Source organism: Choristoneura fumiferana, chromosome 25 (genome assembly GCF_025370935.1).
Source record: "Choristoneura fumiferana chromosome 25, NRCan_CFum_1, whole genome shotgun sequence".
NCBI lineage: Eukaryota > Metazoa > Arthropoda > Insecta > Lepidoptera > Tortricidae > Choristoneura > Choristoneura fumiferana.
The window spans coordinates 10476275-10500525 of record NC_133496.1 but is presented as its reverse complement, the minus strand read 5'-3'; the positions used below and the strand labels follow the sequence as shown (position 1 = coordinate 10500525).

Sequence of the window (24251 nt, the reverse complement as noted above, 5' to 3'; positions counted from 1 at the left end):
TTCAGTATTAGTGCATTATGCCTTCAGTTAAGGACGACGTGTTGATTTTTGAAATGTAAACGTAATTTCGTTTCAATGTCTTTAAAAGGGCTAAGTTTGTCTGGGAATTGAAAACAGACAAACTGTAATCCAACTACAACGTAACTGAAACTGGCTGTACGTTCCAATTTGATAAATTCCTGGATAAAAAAATATATTCCATTAACGTCGGATAGTGTTTCCATGAGAAAAGGAAAAAAAACGTGTCCGATTTTATTTTTTTAATCTAACTGATGGACTAAATTATTATTTTTATGAATCTGATAGATTCCTAAGTTGCAGCTAGTGCATAGTTTGCGTGCAGTTGTACTGATAAGAAAATAAATATAAATAAATCATGGACACGTCGCCAGTACGAGTATACTTTATTGATCGAGTTAAACCATAGTTCAACCAATTGTCATGTCACACTTCGGTTCAACTGGCCTTACTGTGTGTGTACCATGCACAGGCGCCTATGTACTTATGTCGTCAACCGTTTTTGCATGCTACCCTCTCTTATTCAGATTTAAGCAAAATTATTGTTTTCTCAGTAAGTAATTTATGTAAATCTTATGAGAAATAAATATCTTAAACCATAAACCATAAAATTACGTAAACAGACGAAATGTGTCCTTAATTTTTCATACAATGTTTATAAATGTATTGTTTTTATGACAAGTAAATAAAGGTAGGCTTGTAGGTACACATAAATGAAAAAAATACAAAAATATTGAAAACATAACAACAGTAGTCTTATTCTTTGGTTCTCTCTGTAACCTAACCTATATGGCTAGTCGCTTTTCAACAAAATTTATCATTAGATTTTAAAAAAATATGGGAGTAACATAATAATAACATAAATAGCATAAATTTATTTCAAAATTGTGTCTGCAAAAAATATGGAGGAGAATCGACTTAAATAATAAGTAATACATACTGTGTATACCCGTAGGCAAAGACCTAAAAAAAAAACTCGTATGTTAAAAATAAAACTTTTGAGAACTTTGTGTATTACAAAAAAACTGAAATGAAAATTTAAATAATGAATCCATTATTCCTTTGTTTTCAAAACAAACGTTAAGGGGATTCACTGCAATCGAACAAAGCTCTGGAATAGGTAGTTCCCGTGCTAACTGACCCGCACTGAACTCTTTATCACTCCGTTTTCCTCCGCAAAACCACACGTAATTTCTTATCGTTTCTTAATAAAGTTCATTTCAGTTTGACTCTAACTTGCATAAATGCAATACTAAAATGGGCGAGTTCTTAATATATAAGGAACGATCGACGTTCGAACATCATTCATTCTTCAAGCTTCAAGCTGTCACATTCAAATTTTAAAAGCAATTCTAAATTTAAAATGAATTTCGCTCGCGTTTTGTTCTTCGTGTTTGCCTGCGTGGTGGCTTTGAGTGCGGTGTCAGGAGCGCCCAACCCGCGGTGGAATCCTTTTAAGAAATTGGTACGTCTTAAATGTTTATTTTAACGAATTGCTAAAAAAATCAGTTCATTTGTCAATTATGTTTGTTTTATGTACAATAAAGAGTTTGTGTATGTACAATAAGTTCATTACTATTTTTTTTAAAAGGTAACAGACAAACATTACAGAGATACTTTCACATTTATTACATTACTTTCTGACTATTTTAGTTAATGTCAGAGAATCAAATGCATGATTATATGTTCATCATAATGAAGTATATTATATTATATAGTAGGTAATATTTAATTCAAAATTAGATACTTTTTTATATTTTTGGGTAGAGATTAAAAGTATTAGTCAAAAACCTTACGACTATGTTTGTAATAAAAGACGTGTGGATGTAAAAAAAAATACAAAAAATTAAACAATCTCTTGTACAGGCATTTATTTATCTTACCTACTACGTTTTTGGTCGGTTTAAATCGAATCTTACAAATCAAATTTTACCCATTTTCAGATTACATAGGTATGTAGATTAGGTGACAATGCAAGTAAAAATAACGAAATTTACATAAAATATGTATATCAAAAATAGTCTGTAAAAAAATTATTAGTTTTACAAGAACATTTTACATTTATGGGCATTAGCAGTACTCAACACTCCAAACAATATAGTACCTACTTCCCCATTTTTCCCCTTCTGTTGTTATTCGAAAATGTACTCTGGCCGGAAGGTGAATATACTTAGTAGTAATTAAACACACTCATCGGATTTGTAACTTACTAACCATTAAATAATGGACGGCTTTCAAAAAACCCTTTTTTGTGTTCGTCTTTTTGTTTTTCATTTTTAATAAAATTTTACAGCGCATTATTTTTTTACTGTAATGCCTTAATTCTTATTGATAACAATAAATAAATAAAGAAGTAATCATTCTTATTAGTTACAAATAAACAGTTCTGACTAATCAATTCCTCTTTCTTTGCAGGAACGAGTTGGCCAGAATATTCGCGACGGCATCATCAAAGCTGCTCCAGCGGTCGCAGTCGTCGGCCAAGCAGCAGCCATTGCTAAAGGATAAACGTCCTTTAACTCCTACCTCTCCTGAAGAAATGACAGTTACGCCTTTATTCCTTTCTTCGACAATATACGCACCAAAGGTTGACTACAACGACGAAAAAACTATCAACCAATGAGACACTAGCATTCGCGATTCTCAACTTTAGTTCACTAGTGTGCTGCCATGCTCGTACAGTCAAAGAAACTGAATCACGTACCAGAGTGGAACCTTTGTGCTACTGAAGTCATATTGATATTCCATACATCTGCCAATGAAATCATAGGGACATTGGTTTTGAAAAGGTTCTATCCTGGTACGCGATTCAGTTTCCACGGCTGTACCATCTAGTAGGTACGAGTACTTTGGGCCAGTTTGCAGAGAGTTGATAATGTTCTTAGCTTACAAATGCGGCCGACTGATTAGTTTTACCGATAAAAGCAATAATCTTAAACAATTATTAATCCAAGGCGTCCGCTCGCGCGCTTGACAAGAACTGTATACCTGGTACCACGAAACTCAGCACACGCAGTGATAAGTGTCGCTCGTCTCAAAGTTTACGATGGTTAAACGACTGTTGCTATTCCGAGGCGATATCATAATACATGTCGAAGACTAGTTTACCAAAGGATATACATTTTTCGTATGGTATAAGGTAAACAAGCAGACATAGGCACCTTAAGGCTTCGTTTCCACCAGAGATGGGTGAGGATGTGTAATGTTGCGAGAAATGTGTTTTTCATGAACAAATAGAAACGCCTCATTTACTCGCACAGCACCGCTCTGGTGGAAACAGCTGAGCGGATTGAGGCGAGGTAAATGAAGCGTTCCTATTGGTTTATGAATAACACATTCCTCCCAGCACATCCTCACACATCCCTGGTTGAAACAGCTCCTAAGACGCGATTTAAGGGTACGTTTACACTGGCCCTTTACGTAACGAGTACGCATGCTTTTTTTAACCCACATTTGGCGCTACCATTTAATTCCACAGTTTGTCATTTTTATGTAGCACACAAGAAGATAAGTCGTATTTATATTGGAAAAGTTAATGAGATGTCAACATAAGAACTACCAAGAAACACTAAATATAACGTCGTTGAAAAGGTTGTCGTTTAAAGCTTTCTTCAAGAAAAATAATGCTCATTATAATTTAATACTAGTACTTAGTTATATTATATTTAATAAGACTTTTTTAAGTGCCATTGTATGTAATAGCCCAGAAATAATAGAATTGTATCAATTTTATTAATTTTGAAATAAAATCTTAATTTAAACCTGACTATAGGCTTTTTTTACACACACAGGATTATCATTTTGATTCCTCATTACTAATATTAATTTCAACTCGATATAGGTACATAGGTAAAAAACTTAAGGAGGTGATCTGTTATAATTATGTAGTACCTAGTAACGAGTACTTTCCGTTTAGATTTTTTTTATTCGACTTGATGGAAAACGAGCAAGTGGGTCCCCTGATGGTAAGAGATCACCACCGCCCATAAACATCTGCAGCACCAGGGGTATTGCAGATGCGTTGCCAACCTAGAGGCCTAAGTTGAGATTGGGATACCTCAAGTGCCAGTAATTTCACCGGCTGTCTTACTCTCCACGCCAAAACACAACAGTGCAAGCACTGCTGCTTCTCGGCAGGATTAACGAGCAAGATGGTGGTACCACCTGCAACCTGCAGATAAGTCGACGTTCCATATTCTTAAGTTTATGACCTAACTCCACGATTTTTTTTTAAATAACATATGTATATATGTCGTGGATTACAATAATCAAACCTTATAGCATTGTCAATTGACGATTACAACATCGAAATGGCGGCGAACGCCGTGTGACGTAGCCAACGGTTGCGGTGCACGTGGACGGGCTCGTTGGCCGGAGCGTCATTCTACTTCGGACTGTAGGGAGGACAACACCTGGCTAATGATTCTGTTGGTTTGTCTGTCGATTAGCTCTGTACATACTCTGATTGATTTTGTAATTTAATTACCTATTATCGGCTGGTGAAATAAAACAACTGCTCCAAAAGAAGTTATTGTTGAAACTTTCACTCAAGTAAATACCTACATACTAGTACATCATGAACGCATCGCACGCGTTCCTATAAATAACATAGCCAAGTTAGACAAGTAAATCCCAGACATTGTCATTTCAAATTTCAATATCTGAAAAACGTAAAATTTTAATGAATTAAGGGATATTCTCTTACTTTCTATGTACCGGAGGCCTTACATGAAAATCAATTCTTCGAGACTAAGTAAACTCCGATTAACTCCAAATATAGACATCGTTAAGATTGGTTTTTTGGAATCTTTTTGTATTTTTTATTTCAATTTCAAATTTTTACTTTTACGGTCATCCCGTAAAACCTAAATTGAAAATACAAACTGAAATGATTCCGTACCGCGTGCTATACCGCTACACCACTGATGGTCAACGAAAAAGTTTCTCGATGAGGGCTACGGCATAGATGTCGCTAGCGTCACTGCTTAAGTGGCTAAATAAGAAACAAACAAGCTGAGATATGAGGTGCATAGGGGAAATTCGTGTCGGTACCGTTGACCATCAGTGGTGTAGCGGTATAGCACGAGGTACGGAATACCGAGGACCTGGGTTCGATTCCCAGTGATGGTCTTATTTTTCTGGTTTTTCTGTGCATCTATATTTCAGTTTGTATTTTCAATTTAGACATCGTTATTTTCTTTAACATTTCTATACAATTTATTTTCTCGTAACACTTTTGGAATTCAAATAATATGTGAACAACTTTAATATCAACACTGCGCATTTCAATCACATCGAGTTTATTCGTTAGTTTGAGAAATAACCTTTTTTACTGCTTTCGATGTACTAAAAAAGTTATGTTACCAAACGTATTTTTGCTTCTATTCTGTAAGTGATATTTTTCATTGTATTTTTACTAGACTAACCTTTTGGATATTTGAATGAAAATGAATGAAATGGCATTTTGCAACAGATAATTTTAACCACACCGGATCGTGAAGCGTGGCGTAGTACGTCCACCAACGAGATGGACGGATGACCTGGTTAAAGTCGCGGGTTCACGGTGGATGCTTCCAATCGAGGCAACAAGAGGTCTATGGGGGAGGCCTATGTCCAACAGTGGACGTCCTATGGCTGATATGATGCTGAATTTTAACCAAAAAAAATACGGATAATACGGATTTTGCAAAATAGATAATACGATACCTTAGGGCTCGAATCAATATGCAAGCATTTTTTATTTGTTCTAATTTCTTCATTATTTAACAAATCGAGTTGTATAAGAATTTTTAAATAGGTACAGTCACCTTTATTAATATCTGCCACAGCGGAGCGTGCAAAAAAATCAGTGCCCTTAATGTAAGATTTCGGTTACAAAATACGTCTCGATCGCGTTCGCATTAAAATCTCAATTTGTATGGAAAGACGAATATCGCAAACGTTCCGCTAGAGGCGCTGTTCGTGTTTGCATACAAATTGAGATTTAAACGCGAACGCGATCGAGACGTATTTTGTAACCGAAAACTTACACTAAGGGCACTGACACGTCCTACCCGCCCTAGAAATAGCAGTCGTATCAGATATTTATGCACGCATTGAAAAAATACAAAACACCATTATAGACTTTGACGTCATGTTAGGACGGCCATAGAAATTTCATACTAAAATTCATTTTTGTAGAAAGAGATGATTTCAACATAAATTGGTTAGTAAACGTCATTCGTTTTGTTTTCCGTTTTTCTCCATTCATCCAGCCTATATACGTCCGACTGCTGGGCACAGGCCTCCTCTCAGAACAAGAGGGCTGGGGCCATAGTTCCCACGCGAGCCCAGTGCGGATTGGGAACTTCACACGCACCATTGAATTGCTTCGCGGGTTAGTGCAGGTTTCCTCACGATGTTTTCCTTTACCGCAAAGGTCGTGGTAAATTTCAAATGTAATTCCGCACATGAATTTCGAAAAACTGAGAGGTGCGAGCCGGGGTTTGAACCCACGATCCTCTGCTTGAGAGGCGACTAGGCCACCACGGCTATCCGATTTCCTATTATAAGATAAATTATTTAAGAGAAAATTTGTGACCCATGCAAATTCCTTATTGTCATTGCCACGAGAATTTCCCATAATTACATCGATTTCGTTAAGGATTTCGTTAAAGTTGCAATTAAAACATCTACGTCAGATTTCATGTTTCTAATTCCTGTGGTTGAAATTTTGAGATTTTGTCCAGATTTTGTAGATGTCGTATCGTACTATGACAAATTTGCACACTACACTGTTTTCAAATACTTTCCGATGCTTTTATGGTTCGTGACTGAGTTTTCTTCTTATAATATAACGTGTTGATTTTTCAGTGGCGTCTGCTACCATGGCGTCTGATTACACAAACAGATCCCACCCTCGCCCACAGAGCGTCAGGTACTACCCCAAAAATACGGTGTTCAAGAAAGCCGACCTCATCGACAATGGATGCGTCATCTTTATCAAACATTGCCCTAGAGATTACAAGTTAGTTATTTGCACTATTGTTATAATTATTGTAAGCCTATAAGGTCCTTCTGTAAGCAAAGGCTTCCCCCCACTTCTTCCACTATCTGTCCACTGCGTACGGTTACCATCAAAAGTAGCTCCATCATTTTGTACTTTGTCGTTTTACAGCAACGTGCTTAACACTATACAAATTTGACAAATGTGCTAATACGACAAAGTAAAAAAGTGATCCGCTACTTTTGAAGCTGACTGTACAAGGGCCAGTCCTTTTAGAAGTAGTCGAGCTTCTTGGGACCGCTGATTTGCTCTTCCCTGTACGGTTTAATCGTTCCTTTCTACCTCGCACGTGTAAAATACGTAATGGACTCATTGCTGGGGTTTTTCCATCTATCAAGACCGGCAACGCACCCGCAGTCCTAATAATGCTGGTGATCACATACCATGAGGTGACCCGCCTGCTCGTTTGCTAGCTGTTTGATAAAAAAACCGCATCCCCGGAGCGGCACAAGTTAGGGATTTTTAAAAAACGAGCATCAATCTCAATGGACCGGCAATGCACCTGTGATACCCCTCGAGTTGGGGCGGTGGTGACTGCTTTCCTCCGGTGACCCTCATGCTCGTCTGTCCCCTCTTCTATAAAAAAATGGAAAGAAATTTCGAGATTACGCAATAATACCTACCTGTGGTTTGTTCTGAAAAATTACGTCGATGACTACATACGAGTAAATCACAAAATACCGTTGAAATCTAGAAATTACGGAACCCTCTCTACGTAACTTGACATTTGTCTGGTTTTTAGATACAACAGTGTTTGCGGAAGACACTACGATGGCCAATACAAGACGTTCAACAACTACTGCGAACTGGAATACGAAAATTGCAACAGCTGGAGACGTGTGTATCGCTTAGTATACCGGGTGTGGCCTGTAATATGAGCAATAGTGTGTCTTAAGGGCGGTAAATAAGGAAATACGAACGAGAGTCTATTAGAAGCCCAAAGTCGAAGATATTTGTAAAAGAAAAAATTATATTTTTTCAAAAATTACCGATACCACTGACTACGCTCTTGGCAGCGCCAATTACTTGGCTCACATACAACCTAACGATAACTATATCTATGAGTATTAAACAAATGTTGTTCAGGTTTACTGTTGTTGGGGCAAAATATTATTCCCAAGTACTTCATTTTCCAAACTGTTTCATTTGCACTCACAATTTTGCTCTGAAACCGTTTTTTTTTTAATTTTCATGTAATAAACCTAACCTAATCTAACTTTCTTCTATAAACCATAGGAAAATACTCTGAGAAAAAATTTTGGTTTCGGAGAAAATTGAGGGTTGGGAAATAAAGCAGTTTGGGTAAATGAAACATTTTGGGATTAATATTTCTCAGAAAAGGCAGGATACCTGTAAGAACATACACAAACACAACTATCACCACCACCACACTACGCTGACATGTTTCGAACTCAACCAGAGTCCATTCACAGAGCAAAACACCGTTTTAAAATTTTGGAACACTATAATTTTATTAGCTGTCTTTTATTTTCAGAATGGAGCCTGATCAAGCGAGACAGATGTTAATTAGTTGAATTATCTATCATACAGGCGTTTGTATTTTTTCAATAACAATAAATTTGAATTTGCGGCAGTAATAGGTATTTAATTTTGTCATACCTACTGGTTCTTAAAAAAACATGTACTATATATACTGTAACTCATATAAAAGCTACTGATTACTAAAATATTTATTAATTGATAATTTTTTTTTTCACATTATTACAGCCACAGTAATAGGCTTCAGTTTTATTATAATCATTCATCATCAGCGTCAACTTCATACTTGTCTAAAGAATGCTACAAGCAGGCCTTGATTTGGTCCAAGTTTACAGTCAACAGTCCTCCTTCAAGATCGACTTAGGGCGCTTGTGCACTACAAGATCGGACCGGAAAAAAACGGCCCGGAATGAGGGAAAGTGTACAAAAGTGTCCGATTATTTATTGTCCGGTATATGGCACGCTATTAATTGACATACAAGGTTTGTGCACTCTTCCCCATTCCGAGCCGTTTTTTTCCAGTCCGTTCTTTTAGTGCACAAGTGCCCCACGCTGTATCTCCGTGTATGTAGTAGCCACTCCCGAAGACATTAGCCTCAACAGCTAATAGTTCTGTGATTGAGGGGCACTTTGCTTCATCTAAAGTTCAACTTTGATTTGAAACGAACACGTTCTTTGCAAACATACGAACATTTGCAAATTTATTAAAAATTAAAAGAGCGTAGTACAAATTTCGATAGTTTCTTTAATATCTTTTTGTAAACACCTTGCCACTGCGATTAATATAATTATATAAGTGTATTAGTATGTAGCCTATAGTATAAATAAGCCTATAGGCTTAATCTCCAGTTTTTTTATTCCAGATTCAGTACAATATTTTTTTCAAGACATACAATTATCAAAAGACCTTATTTTTATACCTCAAGAAACTTTAAACTGGTGGGCAAGCCAAATCTTTATAGTAATGCCAATATTCCGTTTCGTTATCTAAAAAAAAATATACGTTTTATTTCTTTTCATGTTTTTTTCCTGGAGAAATACTTATACAGGGTGGAAAACACCACGGCGCTTCCCGTAAATTCGAGATTATGTATCTGTAGTAGTAGTACTAAGTATATTCCTTTAAGAAAGTATGCTTATAATTTTAGCCGTTTTCTGGTTACAGCTCGTTAACCCTTAATAAGGCCCCATTTACTGGAGCATACCTACTACCACAGAATCGCAAATTAAAAGCAGCTATTGGAATACATACCTGGCAAAGGAAATTTTTAAAGCTAGTAGTATTATTAATAAATTCAATGAATATTGTAACTTATTACTAAACTAATAAGGTTGAATTTCCAAATCAATGCTTGTGGTCGCTAAATAAGTACATTAACTATACTGATAGTTAATGTACTTATTTAAGAAACTACTATATGTGGTTGCATCTTGATGTTTATAATTTAAAAAAAATAATCATGTTTGGTTGCGTGCGATAATCGAATTAGTCGATTTGTAATTTCATTCAATAATTAAATTATTGTTCCATACATTTTTTGAATCTCGAATATTACAATCGATTTGAGAATGAAAATCGACTCAAGGCTAATTGTTTATGAATAACAAAAATCATAACTGTCACTGTTAGTCATTTTGTTTAAAATTCGATACTTAGGTTTTATGCCCACAAATTGTAAAAACAGCTAACTCGAAAATACAAGAATCTGTGGTTATGGTAGAAAACAATGATATGTATATAGATAAAATTATGTACAAGTGTACATAATTAGGCATTAAAACACTCGTGATATCTCATTATAAAACTCGCTATCGCTCGTTTTATAAAACCTAACTCGTGTGTTTGCCTCTTATCGAGTATCAGTCACATAACTAATATTTGCATTTCTAACATTCAATATCCCAACAAAAGCAGGAAGTAAAGTGCATTACAAAAAAAGTTAAAATATTTACTTATAGCAAGTACGCAGTTTTCACGTCGCATTTCACACAGGCTCATAAAGGTTTCTAATTTATATGAGTTATGGGCGCATATAGCTGTTGTAAACGAACTGAAAAAAAAAAAATTTAGTAATACGAAACTCATATTGTTATCTGTTAATTTCACTTTTTTTTTGTACAATAAAGAGTATACAATATAATACGAAAAAATGCTATTCATCGTTTTGTGGAAATATTGTAAACAATTTAAAATATGTATTTTTAACCCCCGACACAAAAAGAGGGGTGTTATAAATTTGACCGCTATGTGTGCCTGTACGTGGCACCGTAGCTCTTTAACGGGTGAACCGATTTTAATGCGTTTTTTTTTACTTGAAAGCAGGTTTTCTATCGATGGTTCTTAGTTATGTTTTATCTAAATCGGTTAAGCCGTTTTTGAGATGTTGAACTTTGAAGTGACAATGTCGGGGGTTATCCAACTTTTTGTTGCCAAATCTATTTTTTTTAAATTAGTAAGGAACTATTGTTTTGCCAGCGGTTTCGCACGCGTGTAAACCATTAAAACAAACAGTTCATATAAAATCCATGATTTACTAAATTCCCACGGGAATTTCCAAGAAAATACATCGTGGATTTCATTAACGTTATATAAAATGACTGCATGGTTACCTAACGAAAATTGCATGCGAAGCAATTCAATGGAATTTCATATAAGCCCTCTTGTTTTGGGATATAATGATATAAAATGACTAGCAATTTCGTGATCTGGCGGATTTTACGATCGGCCGCCGACATATTATACACCGTGCAATTTTTTTATTTCCGTTTACTTTAAGGGGACAGTCTACAGGTCAAATTAAGTTGATTTCTCTGAAACTCCAGTTGCCTAACTCTTACTGTTTAAATGAAAATCAACAATTAAGATTCTTAATTATTAGCAGTAAAACTGCGTAAACGTACTTCATTTATGATTTTTTTTCAGTCCGTTTCTAATTCGTTTTTAACTCGCACATATTTGGCAAAAATAAGTTAAACATGTGGATTTTTTGGATGTCTTATCTGTCACGTCAATCTCACTTGTCAAGTTTGTTTATTTTGAAGCCATATTATATGCATAAAAAAAGATATTTTCAAAAAAAAAATGTTTTTTCCAATTTTATGAAAAGTTTGCTATCAGGTACTTTATATCAATGAACTGAGTCGTCTGCTGAAGTTAACAGAAATAAAAAAACACTGTGTATACATAACACAACCGTGCCAAAATTCATGACTATAAAGCCAGTTGAAGTTTTGAGATTTTATGCCTATCCCGTAGGAATAACAGGATAAAAAGTAGCCTATGTGTTATTTAACACGTCCAGCTAATTACGTACCAACTTTCATCCAAATCCGTCCAGCCGTTTTAGCGCGAAGGAGTAACAAACATACACACACACACACACACACTTTCGCATTTATGATATTAGTAGGATTAAGTTCACGTGAAACTAATAATAATATCAGACTGTTATGCAATTAGCTACTTGCTGATATTTTTATTTTATAATATTATTTTTGATCATAAAATAAGTCAAGAGTATTAAAATTAGAAAATCATAAATCAAAATTTGCTTGTTAACGCATTGTAAACTGTGAAACACCAAAATCCTTGTGAGCCGAGGTACGGTACGTCACCGTTTTTGGACAGCGCCCTCTATTTTTGTTTAAATTTAAAATATTATCACACGGGAACGCATTACCGGGATATCAGATGCAGGTATCGGGTGCGGGTTTCGCAGGTAGTAGGACCTTGTGCCACCATCTTGCTCGCTAATCCTGCCCTGAAGCAGCAGTGCTTGCACTGTTGTGTTTCGGCGTGGAGAGTAAGACAGCCGGTGCAATTACTGGCACTTGAGGTATCCCATCTTAGGCCTCTAGGTTGGCAACGCATCTGCAATACCCCTGGGTTGCAATGTTTATTGGCGGTGGTGATCTCTTACCATCAGGAGACCCACTTGCTCGTTTGCCATCCAGTCGAATAAAAAAAAATCAAGTATCTCATGTCTCAATGCAGATCTTTGTCTCTCTGTACGCCAAGTTTCATGTAAATCCGTTCAGCTGTTATTGCGTGATTGAGTAACAAAATATCCAAACTACCATATACGGGACTTACCACGCTATTTTTACACAAGTAAAAGTGAAAGGAGTGAAAGGAGTGACGGACAAAGTTGGAGCCGTTTTAGGAAAGTATTCCATCAAGGTGGTGTACACGCCTTTGTCCAAAGTCGCGAGGCATATTAGGACACCCAAGGATGTCGTTCCCTTCCAAACACCGGGTGTTTATTGGGTTGATTGTAGTTGTGGTAGTTCCTATATCGGGCAGACGAAAAGAACAATAGCTGAGAGGGTCAAGGAACACATTGCAGCTGTTAAAAATCGCCAGGATTGAGCTTCACAATCCCAAAATTCTGTCCACGGAACGTCATTTTTACTCAAGAATGGTACGTGAAGCAGTTGAAATAAAAAAGCATAAGAATTTCAACCGGGACGATGGGTATAAGCTTTCATCTTCGTGGAATCCTGTTATTAATAAGTGTCGGCGTCGGATGAATGTTCGGAGGGACGATCGGACGTTGTTAGTGTTGTGTGTCAGTGTGATAGGATGACTAATAAAAGTGACCAAGTGCGGGTAGTTCGAAGAACTCGCGCTGCTAGGCAGACTTGACACCCCACACTTCAGTCTACTCGTGAAAACGGCTACTGTCACGATGCCGAAACGTCGAGGTAAATATTACTTATGTAAAAATAGCGTGATAAGTCCCGTATATGGTATTTTGACTATGAGTGAGAATCACGAAAGTTTAAAACGTTTAAAATATCCAAACATCCAAACTCCAAACCTCCAAACATGCAAACATCTTCACAAACTTTCACATTTATAATATTAGCTGGATTCTTACGGCTCATTTGAAGCACATTGTAAATATTCCTGCATGCATACTGAAGTCCCAAAGCTGTTGCTGGAGCTGAATATGTCTTTCAAATCAACAGGAACTGGACGGTACGTTACATCCACGTCTTGATATTTTTCCAGCGTTGGTAAAGAGAGCACTTGAAAAATGTAAAGGAAATCTTAAGAAATTGGTCAAGTGCCAGTCGGACTCGTACATGAAGGGTTCCGAAAATAGTTCAGTAAAAGTTTTTCTTAAAATTCTTCTAACATAAGTTTTTTTTGCTGACTGTACTTTATGCCCCTGGTTACCAAAGTACTCGTCAAGACGACAAACGAGTCCAAACTCGATGCGGTCGTGTCGTTCCTATGGTCACCCGCTAGCTTTATCATCAGATCAACTCCATGTTATAATAATATTGCATTGTCATCGGATTTATACATGCGTGTAAAATTTCAGCTCAATCGGTTGAAGACACCCACTTCAAATTTGAGTTGAAAGATTCCACCCGAGCAAACATAGTTAAATTAGGCACATTGCAAATAAATATAATACTTGTAATAAGTTTTTGTTAAAAATTTCATTTTTAATTCAAGTTTTTTTTCCGAATGTACTTTTTGTTGACTGTACTTGCATTGTCGTCTAAACTACATATCTGTACCAAATTTCAAGTCGGTACTATTAACTATTGAGGAGTTCCCTCCTGCCGAGACGATCCTGGCAGAACCACCAAGATGTCACTACTAGATTATTGTAATTTCACCAAATTTACATAAGTATGCAAAATTTCAAGTCGATCAGAATACTGAACACAAACAATAAATAAATAAATAAACAAACAGAGCAAGCTAAAGAAAAGCTCCTAAAAATATCGCCGAAATGTAAGCACTTGTGCAAGTATTTCAAATAAAAAACAATTTGTATTCTCATCCTCTTTGGTTCTGGCTGTTTGCTTCTGAAGCTATTGCCCGCAACGCGAAACGGATCCCCAAAAAAAGCTTGTAAACACTTGAAACTCTGATAAGTGACAATTACCAATTTACCTGGTGCAGATTTTGCACAGTATCTTAAATGCAATTATAAGCGTTTATAGGGGTTAAAATGATACAGTATTATTATATCAACTCATCATCATCATCAGCTGGAAGATGTCCACTGCTGAACAAAGGCCTCCCCCTTAGAACGCCACAATGAACGACAACTCGCCACTTGCATCCACCGGTTTCCCGCAACTCTCACGATGTCATCAGTCCACCTCTGGTGGGAGGCCTGCCAACGCTTCGTTTCCCGGTTCGTGGTCGCCACTCGAGGACTTTTCTCCCCCAACGGTTATCTGTTCTTCAAACGATGTGACCCGCCCATTAACACTTCAACTTGCATATTTTTCCAGCTTTGTCGGTGACTTTAGTTCTGCGACGAATTTACGTATTTTGGATTCTATCGCTCAAAGAAAGTCCAAGCATAGCTTTCTCTATAGCTCGTTGCGTGACTCTGAGCGTCTCTAAAAGGCCAACAGTCAAGGACCACGTCTCAATGCCATAAGTCATCACGGGCAACACACACGGGTCGAAGAGTCTAGTCTTCAGGCACTGCGAAATATTGGATTATATCAACTAATATATAAAAGGCAAAAGTGATTGACTGATGTATCAACGCACAGCCCAAACCGCTGGTTCTAAGGATTTCAAATTTAGCACGTAGGTTCCTTTTAAGGTCTAGGGGTGCACTAAGAAAGGATTTTTCAAAATTCACCCTCTAAGGGGGTGAAATGGGGGTCCAAAGTTAGTATGGGGAAACAAGATTAGTAAGACTATTTTATTCGAAACTTCACAGGAGTATTCTTAACAACAAATAAGTAAACACGTGTTTCAGGTTTTTTGAGAATTCAACCCCTGAAAGGGGGTAATGTGGTGACAAAGTCAATCGAAAATCAATCGTTGATATTTCAACGCACAGCCCAAACCACTGGACCTAGAGACTTGAAATTTTGCACATAGATACCTTATACAATGTAGGCATCCACTAAGGAAGGATTTTTGGAAATTCTAACGGTAACGGGAAAGAACGGGATTTATATATTCGATTCCGAGTAACCCTATCTCAGTAACTGTAATAACAATACTTCAAATTTGATTCACAAGTAGGTATTACATAAATTAAAACATCGATTTCAGGATTTTTGGAAATTCCCAAGGGATAAGGAAAAAACGGGATTTATATATTCAGTTTAACTGAATTCTATGAACTATAATTACTAGACTCTTCAAATTTGGCATAGAAGTAGGTGATTATAATAGTAAAAAACAGTTTTAAGGAATTTGGGAAATTCCCACGGGATAAGGAAAAAACGGGACTTATATTCAGTTTAACGGGATCGATTTTTCATTTTACTGTTCCTTGGGTTCCTTGGGGATGAGTGTAGGGGAGCAATATAAAAGGATTTCCCGAAATTCTGACGTTAACGGAAAAAAACAGGATTTATCGTTAGTATTATTGCAATTTTACATTAAACAGCATTAGTATTATTGTGGAACCATTAAGAGATAATTTGCCGAAATTCTCACGGGAAAGGGAAAAAATGGGACTTTTCGTTTTACTGGTAGAAAGCTGAAATTTGGCAATGTAGAGGAGCACTGAGAGAGGACTGTCCAAAATTCACACGAGAACAGGGAAAAACGGGATTTTTCTTTTTACTGGTCGTAGATAGCTGAGACTTGGAAAGTGTGTTCCTTGGGAGTGTAGGGGAGCATTAACAGAGCATTTCCCGAAATTCTTATGGGAACGGGAACAAAACAGGATTTTACGTTTTACTGGATGTAGAAAGCTAAAATTTCAAAATCCAAAAGTTTATACTGCACTTACGCTGCAAAAAGCTCTTTAACCGACTTCAAAAAAATGAGGAGGTTATGCATCCCGTTATATATATTTATTTATGTTTGTTCACCGATTTCTCGCTCAATTGTGGACCGATTTTTTAAATAATTTTTTATTCGAAATAATATCTACTCCTGAGATAGTCCCATTGTCACCAAATCAGAATCTGATGACGGAATTTCAGGGAAATCGAGGGCAACCCTCAAATTTTGTAGGCACGCATTACGGTTTTTATATAATTATCTCGAGTTATTTAAGTATTTGCGTCTGACAGACATCATCTCATGTTGATGAGCTGATGATGGAAGGTTAAACTCCTTAACGGTTAGGAGTTAGAGGAAGTTTCTTTAAACATCATATGCACGTATAGGTAGACCTTTAGTTGTATTCTTTCTGGTTATTCAGGTGAGCTGATGATGGAAGGTATAACTCCTTAACGGTTAGGAGGACACATTAAGTACCTACGCCAAACCAATCAACTCATTACGTAACAAAATTTATCCATACCTGTAAAACAGTATACTGTGACAGGACAGGCTGACAGACCTGAATTTGGCACACATGTAGATAAAGTATCATAGGAGTGCACTAAGTAAGGATTTTTCGAAATTCCCATGGGAAAAGGAAATATTTAACTTTGTCTGCTTCTTGGTTGTTTGGGGAATCTCTGGAAAAACTGAGCGGATTTAAAAAAAACTATTAGTAAAAGCTTTTTAAAAATCGATACCCGAAATAATAGAAGCCTGTTTCAATTCAATCGCGGACAGTGTGGTTTTCTCTTGAATTCACTTTATCCTGCGGGAACAATCCTATGCCGCGTAGGTACGAAGTCGCGGGCAAAAGAAGCACGTGGGTTTACTCCCTGACCTAAAGATGTGAAACAGGGGTTCAAAGTTTAACGAATTATGATCATCTAGGTTGATTTTTAAATTCAAAAATTTGCAAATATAATCCTCCGAAAAATCAATTATGATACGAAAATAAAGATCATAGAAAGTAAATGATCTGTGTAACCCCAAATTTAACGCGAGCGAAGCCGCGGGCAACAGCTAGTCAATTAATAAGAACCATCGCTAGAAAATCTGATTTAAAATAAAAATAAACCGTATTCAAATCGGCCCACCCGTTTAAGAGCTACGCTGCCACAGACAGATACACATAGCGGTCAAACTTATAACACCCCTCTTTTTGCGTCGGGGTTAATAATATATCAACGCTCTTGCATTCTTTTGAATTGTAGATATGTCCTCATGTCCAAATCAAACAGACCAAAACGCTAATATGCGTTTTAAGAGACTGTTTGGGTAAAATGAATAGTAAAGTTCAATTAATTATTTGAATAGTAAAGTCTTGCGATTACCATTAATATGCTATAATACCTATATATACGCCGATAAATTGATATTCTTTTTATGAGCTGTCATAACGTCAGTTTCAAACAGAACTATGACTTCACAAACTGACGGAATTTATATATTTCAAAGGGACCAAATACCGTTCATCATTAAAGTTAATAGGTAGATAAGTTATCATCCACCGCTTACTAGCGGACTGCCAGATGCCAGCCAACTCATGAGCTGGCAGTGTGCGCACCGTTCTTTGACCCAATTTTGGCCACTAGGTACTCTAAGCCACTGATGAGCAGATGCTGATTGGCTGGTAAACTGTGTTTGAAAAAGGCACAGGACCGGGCAAAGTGATGTGAAAATGAAGAGGTCTTTACGCAGCAGTGGGTGAATAGAGGCTAATTTGATTGATAAGTACATAATCTGGTTTTTAAGTTTAAAATTAAACGTCTTTTTACAACAATTGTATCTTTAAAGTACTATTTATTAGTGGCAAATGCTCTATTGTGTAAATTTAATCGGTTATTTGTGATTTAATTTCTTGCGATGGTGGGAATTTTGGCTCAGAGTAACTTTATCAAGAGTCCTATTTTGTTACACCTCCTTAACTTGTCTTGTCTTCATTGCTGTACGCCACATTATTTTTATTCGTCAACGTGCCTACATTGTCACATTCATACCTCACCAACATTAAATTCAACAAAAAAACTTCTACTAGAACTGGTCTGGTAACTTTACAAATAGCTACCAAGATTATGTTAGTATTATAAATACTTAAACGAAATCTCCGTTTTGCTCCATTCCATATTTAAGCTGCGCGTCTACTGCATTGGAATCTCACCAACATTAAATTCAACAAAAAAACTTCTTCTAGAACTGGTCGTATTAAAAAAAATTTGATCATACAAAGTCAAAAAAGACTTATGGCTTCTAAACGCTTTTAAAGAGAACATCAGGAAGACACAGAGACATACTGTGAAAGAGGTTACGAAGGTGGTAATAGGAACTGTCCGTTGACGATATTGCATTGCGAATGAGTTATGAGGGTTATGAAATAGGACTTTAGATGAAGTGGCACCGAGCCGCAATTATTTTTATTTTATACTTACTTGGAAAATACTGTAAGAAAAATATTGTTATTCTTAGCATCTTGTTAGCTACGAATTGTACTGTAATCAATACTACTATAAACGAAACACCCACAGTCTTACGACTGTAAGGTCATAAATCTACGAATAATTAATTGTGTCTATAATTCCATGCTATGCTTTTGTTTCTTGATTGACTTGTTTTATTCGGTTGTGGATTGGAAATCATTATTACTTATTTATATTTCTTCATGAATACCATCATCATCATTAGGGATCATCATGTCAACCGGAACATGTTTTCTGTTGACAGCCATTTCCAAGGATCAGCATGACGATTATGTTTTTGTAGCTCATCGTCAATTTTTTCTCGTGATCAGTAATTGCTTACAAAATTTGACATCGACAAGTATTTTTATTTTTAAAAAAGTGTAGTTATTTTAGCGATATATAATTTTCTTCATGTTTTAACAACTAATATAAAAAAAACAAGTAGTCTGTAAGAATCACCGTGCCAAAAAGTTTTATCCAAAGTAAGCCAGTTTTCTCTAGGTACTATCTACTCTATGCTGCCTCACTTTTTGGCCATCTTTAGTCTTAATGGAGTAAAACGTGTTTCTTGGTCACTTTATTTTAAGTGTTCTCTCCACTTTCTTTCTCTACAGCATCCTCTTTAGTCTTGGAACTCCTAGCAACTTCAAATAGCAATTTATTTATGTTACTTCTATTCAATGTTAAATTTCCTCAGTCACAATTCACTTGTTTATTGTTCCTCTTCCCTTGATTGCTTGAACAATCATGTAGGCGTTTGAATTTTTTTCAATGACAATAAATTGCGCTTGCGTCGGTAATAAGTATTTGATTTCGTCATGTTTAAACAATAATTATTTTCACACAAACGCGGAAGAAACACATTATTAGAAACGAATTAATGTTTATGACCGGTTTTTAAAGAAAATAAAAGTCTATAACGAATAATTATTGGAGTAGACACATTAAGTTATAAATATATTAAGAAGTGTTCTATCAGACAACATTATTAATTTTCATTCAATTTTTATAGAAAAATCGAGAAAACTAACAAAAATGCTAAGTTGCCAGCTCAGCAGGAATAAACGCTCTTAAGTGTTTTATCTCTTGTCCGGAAGACAAACACTGCTGAACATGGATTTCCTCCTAAAAATGCTACAATTACTGGTCTTGCTTTGCTCTCTCTCTCTCTCTCTCTCTCTCTCTCTCTCTCTCACACACACACACACACACACACACACACACACACACACGTCAACTCAAATAAAATTAGGAGAGTAACTATGGCTAAAACCAGGCCTTTGATATTATTGCGTGGTCGTTGTTGGTATAAATTCAAATAAAATAAAACTAAAACTGCGTAATACGTTAGTGCAGTATTTTCAACGGCATAAGTGGTCAATGTGATGATATTCGATGAAAATATGTTTGTCGGCTAAACAAGGTGTAATCCATGTGCATCCTGATTTCATTCTTGCTGCCATCGTCAAAGACAAGGAATCACCCAGCACAAAAGAAAGAAAGATAGAATGTTTAATATCCTTTTTATTCTTCTTTTTGGTCTAACTTTACAAATAGCTACCAAGATTATGTTAGTATTATAAATACTTAAACGAAATCTCCGTTTTGCTCCATTCCATATTTAAGCTGCGCGTCTACTGCATTGGAATCGAAGCGTACGCACCGTACGGAGCGGACGGATTCATTTGTTGCTTTGTATACAGATCCAGTGCACGCAGTACCATAAAAATCTACATTATAAGAAAATAATCCGTCCGCTCCGTACGGCTCGATTCCGATGCAGTAGACGCGCAACTTTAGTTTTGCGTTTTAATAATGATTAAGATTATTAAAATAACGTATCCTATTTCCTGTAGTATAATTACTCGTACAATGTAATTTTGCGTTATTTCAATTACAAAATATGTAATGATTTTTCACATGTTTGTGATTTATTTGTTTTGTTTTGTATATATGTTGTTTTTTTTCCTAGCTGTGATGTGCGCAATCCGTATCTTGATAGTACTCCCAAACAACCGGCAAATTTCCTAAAAAAAGCAAAAACATTTAATTTTTTATCCTATGTTTAAGCCAGAAGAAATAAGGAAATACGAATACCTATTTATGAGTAGTTTTTGAAGTAAAAAGGCCTTCATTTGCGTTTGTGTTTAGACTATTGCACCAAAGTGCGCCTTACCAAGTTTTAATCATTTATGTACTTATTACAATATACATAATAATGATTTTTTGTGTTCCCGTTCTCGCAAAAGTAGAACAAATAGATACCAACAAAAACTGCTATGATTAGCATGTTACAAGTTAAAATAATTACTTGATTTGAGCATGCAGTTCTCAAACCTCATTTCACAGAGGCCTATAAAAAATTTTTTTTCGTTGTTGTAAAAGGCACATACGCCTATTTGAAATGCTCTGAAAAAAAACGCAGGCTACAATATTATACGTATTTTTTTGTATTCATCATCATCATATCAGCCATAGAACGTCCGCTGTTGGGGTTCTCTATCGTTTGCCCGAATTTCATATGCCCGAATGTATCGTTTTCTAGAATTTTCATTTGCCATAAAGTAAAATTGCTAAAATAGTAATTTCTTCAGAGTTGATTTATTACCTAACTAACTTTACTGCATTCTATATGATGACATTAAAAAAAATCCTGAAAACAGCACGGTTCTATATATTTTAAGGCAAACGTTGGTATGGCAAGTGAAATTCGGGCAAATAAAATTCGAGCAAGTAAAGGTAAACGCCGTTGTTGGACATAGGCCTCCCCTATAGACCTCCAATTGCCTCGGTTGGAAGCGGTTTGCATCAACCGTGAACTCGCGATTTTAACCTTTTTTGTTGTATTCATTCTTGACATATTTTTCGAACATAAGGCTTTGTAAAATCTTGTGCTTGTGAAATCTTGTTTGTACAACTACAATCAAACTGGTTAAGTATGTAGGTAAAAATATTTTTCAATCAAAAGACAAGTCAAGATTTTATGTTTATCTATTCTTATTTCTATTGCTAAAAAAATAAATAAGAAAAGACCACACTGTTGCTCAAAAAATGCTTGACGCGCAGTAAACGCTGTAACGTGTGTTAATTGAGTTAATTTTTTGACACGGGACTTCCAAACTGATTCTCTTGAAATATGCATTAATGTATTATTGTTTGGAAAGAGGCGTGGACGTTACGCTTAAAATAAAAAACCGAATTGATAACCTCCTCCTTTTTTGGAAATCTGTTAAAAATGTAACGCGTGAGTTCTGAATCACGGCCTTTAATTTTTGAGTCATGTGGGTTCGTCTTCTATCAAGCTTCTATTTACTCTGAATGTTAACCTATAAAGTAAATAAGACTACTTATTTTCATATTTCGCGTTACTGTCTCGTTACATCTATTAATGCAGAGAGCGGAATCGGCAAAAATCCATAAAAAAAAGGTTTAGGTCCACGTTACAAGAGCTCAAAAGACGGGAGACGTCTTTTTCGCTCTTATAGCGTACCTAGACATAAAGCTTTTTTCTATCAGCTTATGCAGATTCCGCGTCGGTAGATCCGGAAAGATCCTAGGCTGGGTTTTTATGAGTTTTGCGAGCAATGTGTTTTTCATGAACCAATGGAAACGCTCCGTTTACCTATTCTTGCACACCACAGCTCTACTGGAAACAGCTGAGCGGAGCAAGAATAGGTAATTGTAGCGTGTCTATTGTTTCATATAAAACAAACTCCTCACAACACATCCTCCCACATGTATGGTGGAAACGCATCCTTACGCATTTTATTATCAAAGTGATGAAATTAAATTATTGCAACTTCAATGGTTCACCTATTTTTTATCAAGCTTCATGTAACACCCTGTCATCAATATTGTCTATGATATTTAATTTTACTTACGCGCGATAATACATTTTAGTAAACAATTATAATGACTCTTTAAATCTCACGGGAAATAAGATATACATTGTGAGTAGTCCTGCATGCATATTGCACTTCCATCTTTGTCGTAGGCGCTTCTTATGTCTTTCCAAATCATCGGGTATTGGTCGGTCCGTTACATTCACGTCTTTGATTTCTTTCAGTATCGGTAGAGAGAGCACTTAAAAAATATATAAAATAAAAATAATTGAAGCTCTTGCTGTGGACAAATTTACTTTTCCTCATTCGAATTCTTGCAAGGTGCAGGTGATTTTGCTCAGCGCCTCATACTACTTAGGTAAGTACTCATGATTATGGTCTGCTGTCCTGATTCGTCAACGTTATTAATTATCACCTTCCTAACTTATCCACATTCATCTAAACAAGAAAAAAGCTTCAATTACTGAACTAATAGTAACCAGCAACTCGGGATCATACAGATTTAAACAAAGAAGCTTTGGCTACTTAAAACTGTTTAAGGTAAGCGTCCACTTGTCAGTATCGTACGCATCGGATGCATCGCACATTTCTATACAATGCAACAAATCCGATAGGTACGTCCGAAGCGTACGATGCGGATCAGTGGACGCTTACCTTAAATTGAACATCGACTGATGTCTTACCAGACTTGTCTGAGACATGTTGACGAGTTAAGACTGTGAACGAGTTGACAAAGTTAAGGAATTGTACGTTGACGATATTGTAATGTCATTTTCTCACTGTAAGAGGAGACTTGCGCCCCGAAGTGGGACGGTGCGACGATGACGAGGCGAAGACGATGATGATGATGTTATTGTAACAGGGATGAATAAAGAAGGCGATGAAACAGGACTATGGACAAAGTGACCCTGTGTTGAAATCACGACATCAAGTGTTTTGACTTACTTGGAAAATACTGTAAGACAAACAACGTTATTCTAAGCATCTTGTTAGTTACTGATTGCTTAATCGCTATTAAAACTCAAGCATTCACAGTCGTAAATATTGTCATAAATCGACGATTAATTTGTGCCCATAATACAGAGCAATGGTTTTTTATTTCTTGGTTTACTTGCGTTAATTCGGTTGTTGATTGGAAATCATCATTTTTAATCAATGAATTTTTCTTCATAGCTGTCATCATCATCACCGGAATATGTTTAATGCTGGACAGTTCTTTCAAAAGATGTCCACCACAGTTAATTTTTTGTAAGCAGGAATCAAAATTATCCTCTGGTTTATAGCTATAAATTAATCAAAAAGTATGAGTACCTAATTAATTATATTTCTTACAGAATTTGACTTTAAAATGTAGGTTTTTTCATCAAATCCTATACTTACAATATTCAAGCCGCGAGTTAAAGGTGGACGTAGGCAGGCCGCATCCAACCGAAGCAACTGGAGGTCCATGGGGGAGCTCTATGTCCAACGGTGGACGTCCTGCGGCTGATATGACGAGACCTACAATCTTATTTGGGTTCGTGATCTAATAATCGAAGATAAGATCTAAGCAAAGCTTTAGTATGTAAAATCTTTATTGTACAAGAGAAAAGAAACAAAACTACTTGTAAACTGTA

General features: G+C 36.1%; 4 protein-coding genes and 1 long non-coding RNA gene across 6 annotated transcripts; 3 read left to right on the top strand and 2 right to left on the bottom strand.

Annotated features, from left to right (window-relative positions):
- The first annotated feature begins 1324 nt into the window (after positions 1-1324).
- On the top strand, positions 1325-3784 carry LOC141442096 (bactericidin B-4-like). Its single transcript, XM_074107008.1, has 2 exons — positions 1325-1483; positions 2434-3784. Exons 1-2 carry the CDS (start codon positions 1382-1384, stop codon positions 2524-2526), a joined length of 195 nt encoding a protein of 64 aa, XP_073963109.1. The 5' UTR covers positions 1325-1381; the 3' UTR covers positions 2527-3784.
- A 1171-nt stretch (positions 3785-4955) lies between these two features.
- LOC141442093 (uncharacterized) lies at positions 4956-8661 on the top strand. Its single transcript, XM_074107005.1, has 4 exons — positions 4956-5406; positions 6871-7024; positions 7806-7900; positions 8559-8661. The coding sequence occupies exons 1-4, from the start codon at positions 5376-5378 to the stop codon at positions 8588-8590; spliced, it is 312 nt and encodes a 103-aa protein (XP_073963106.1). The 5' UTR covers positions 4956-5375; the 3' UTR covers positions 8591-8661.
- A 629-nt stretch (positions 8662-9290) lies between these two features.
- On the bottom strand, positions 9291-18888 carry LOC141442092 (uncharacterized). The gene is made up of 4 exons (XM_074107004.1): positions 18764-18888; positions 13444-13594; positions 10517-10614; positions 9291-9550 (listed from the first exon to the last, which is right to left on the bottom strand). The coding sequence occupies exons 1-4, from the start codon at positions 18801-18803 to the stop codon at positions 9495-9497; spliced, it is 345 nt and encodes a 114-aa protein (XP_073963105.1). The 5' UTR covers positions 18804-18888; the 3' UTR covers positions 9291-9494.
- A 1411-nt stretch (positions 18889-20299) lies between these two features.
- On the bottom strand, positions 20300-23666 carry LOC141442278 (uncharacterized). Of its 2 annotated transcripts, XM_074107232.1 has the most exons (5): positions 23581-23620; positions 23319-23351; positions 22741-22876; positions 21105-21202; positions 20300-20820 (listed from the first exon to the last, which is right to left on the bottom strand). In XM_074107232.1, the coding sequence occupies exons 1-5, from the start codon at positions 23618-23620 to the stop codon at positions 20762-20764; spliced, it is 366 nt and encodes a 121-aa protein (XP_073963333.1). In that variant the 3' UTR covers positions 20300-20761. The 2 variants fall into 2 exon arrangements, with proteins under 2 accessions (XP_073963333.1, XP_073963334.1); XM_074107233.1 differs by lacking the exon at positions 23319-23351 and having other exon boundaries at positions 23581-23666.
- A 126-nt stretch (positions 23667-23792) lies between these two features.
- Positions 23793-24251, top strand: LOC141442279 (uncharacterized). Its single transcript, XR_012452912.1, has 2 exons — positions 23793-23883; positions 23970-24251. It is a non-coding gene; the product is annotated as an uncharacterized lncRNA (long non-coding RNA).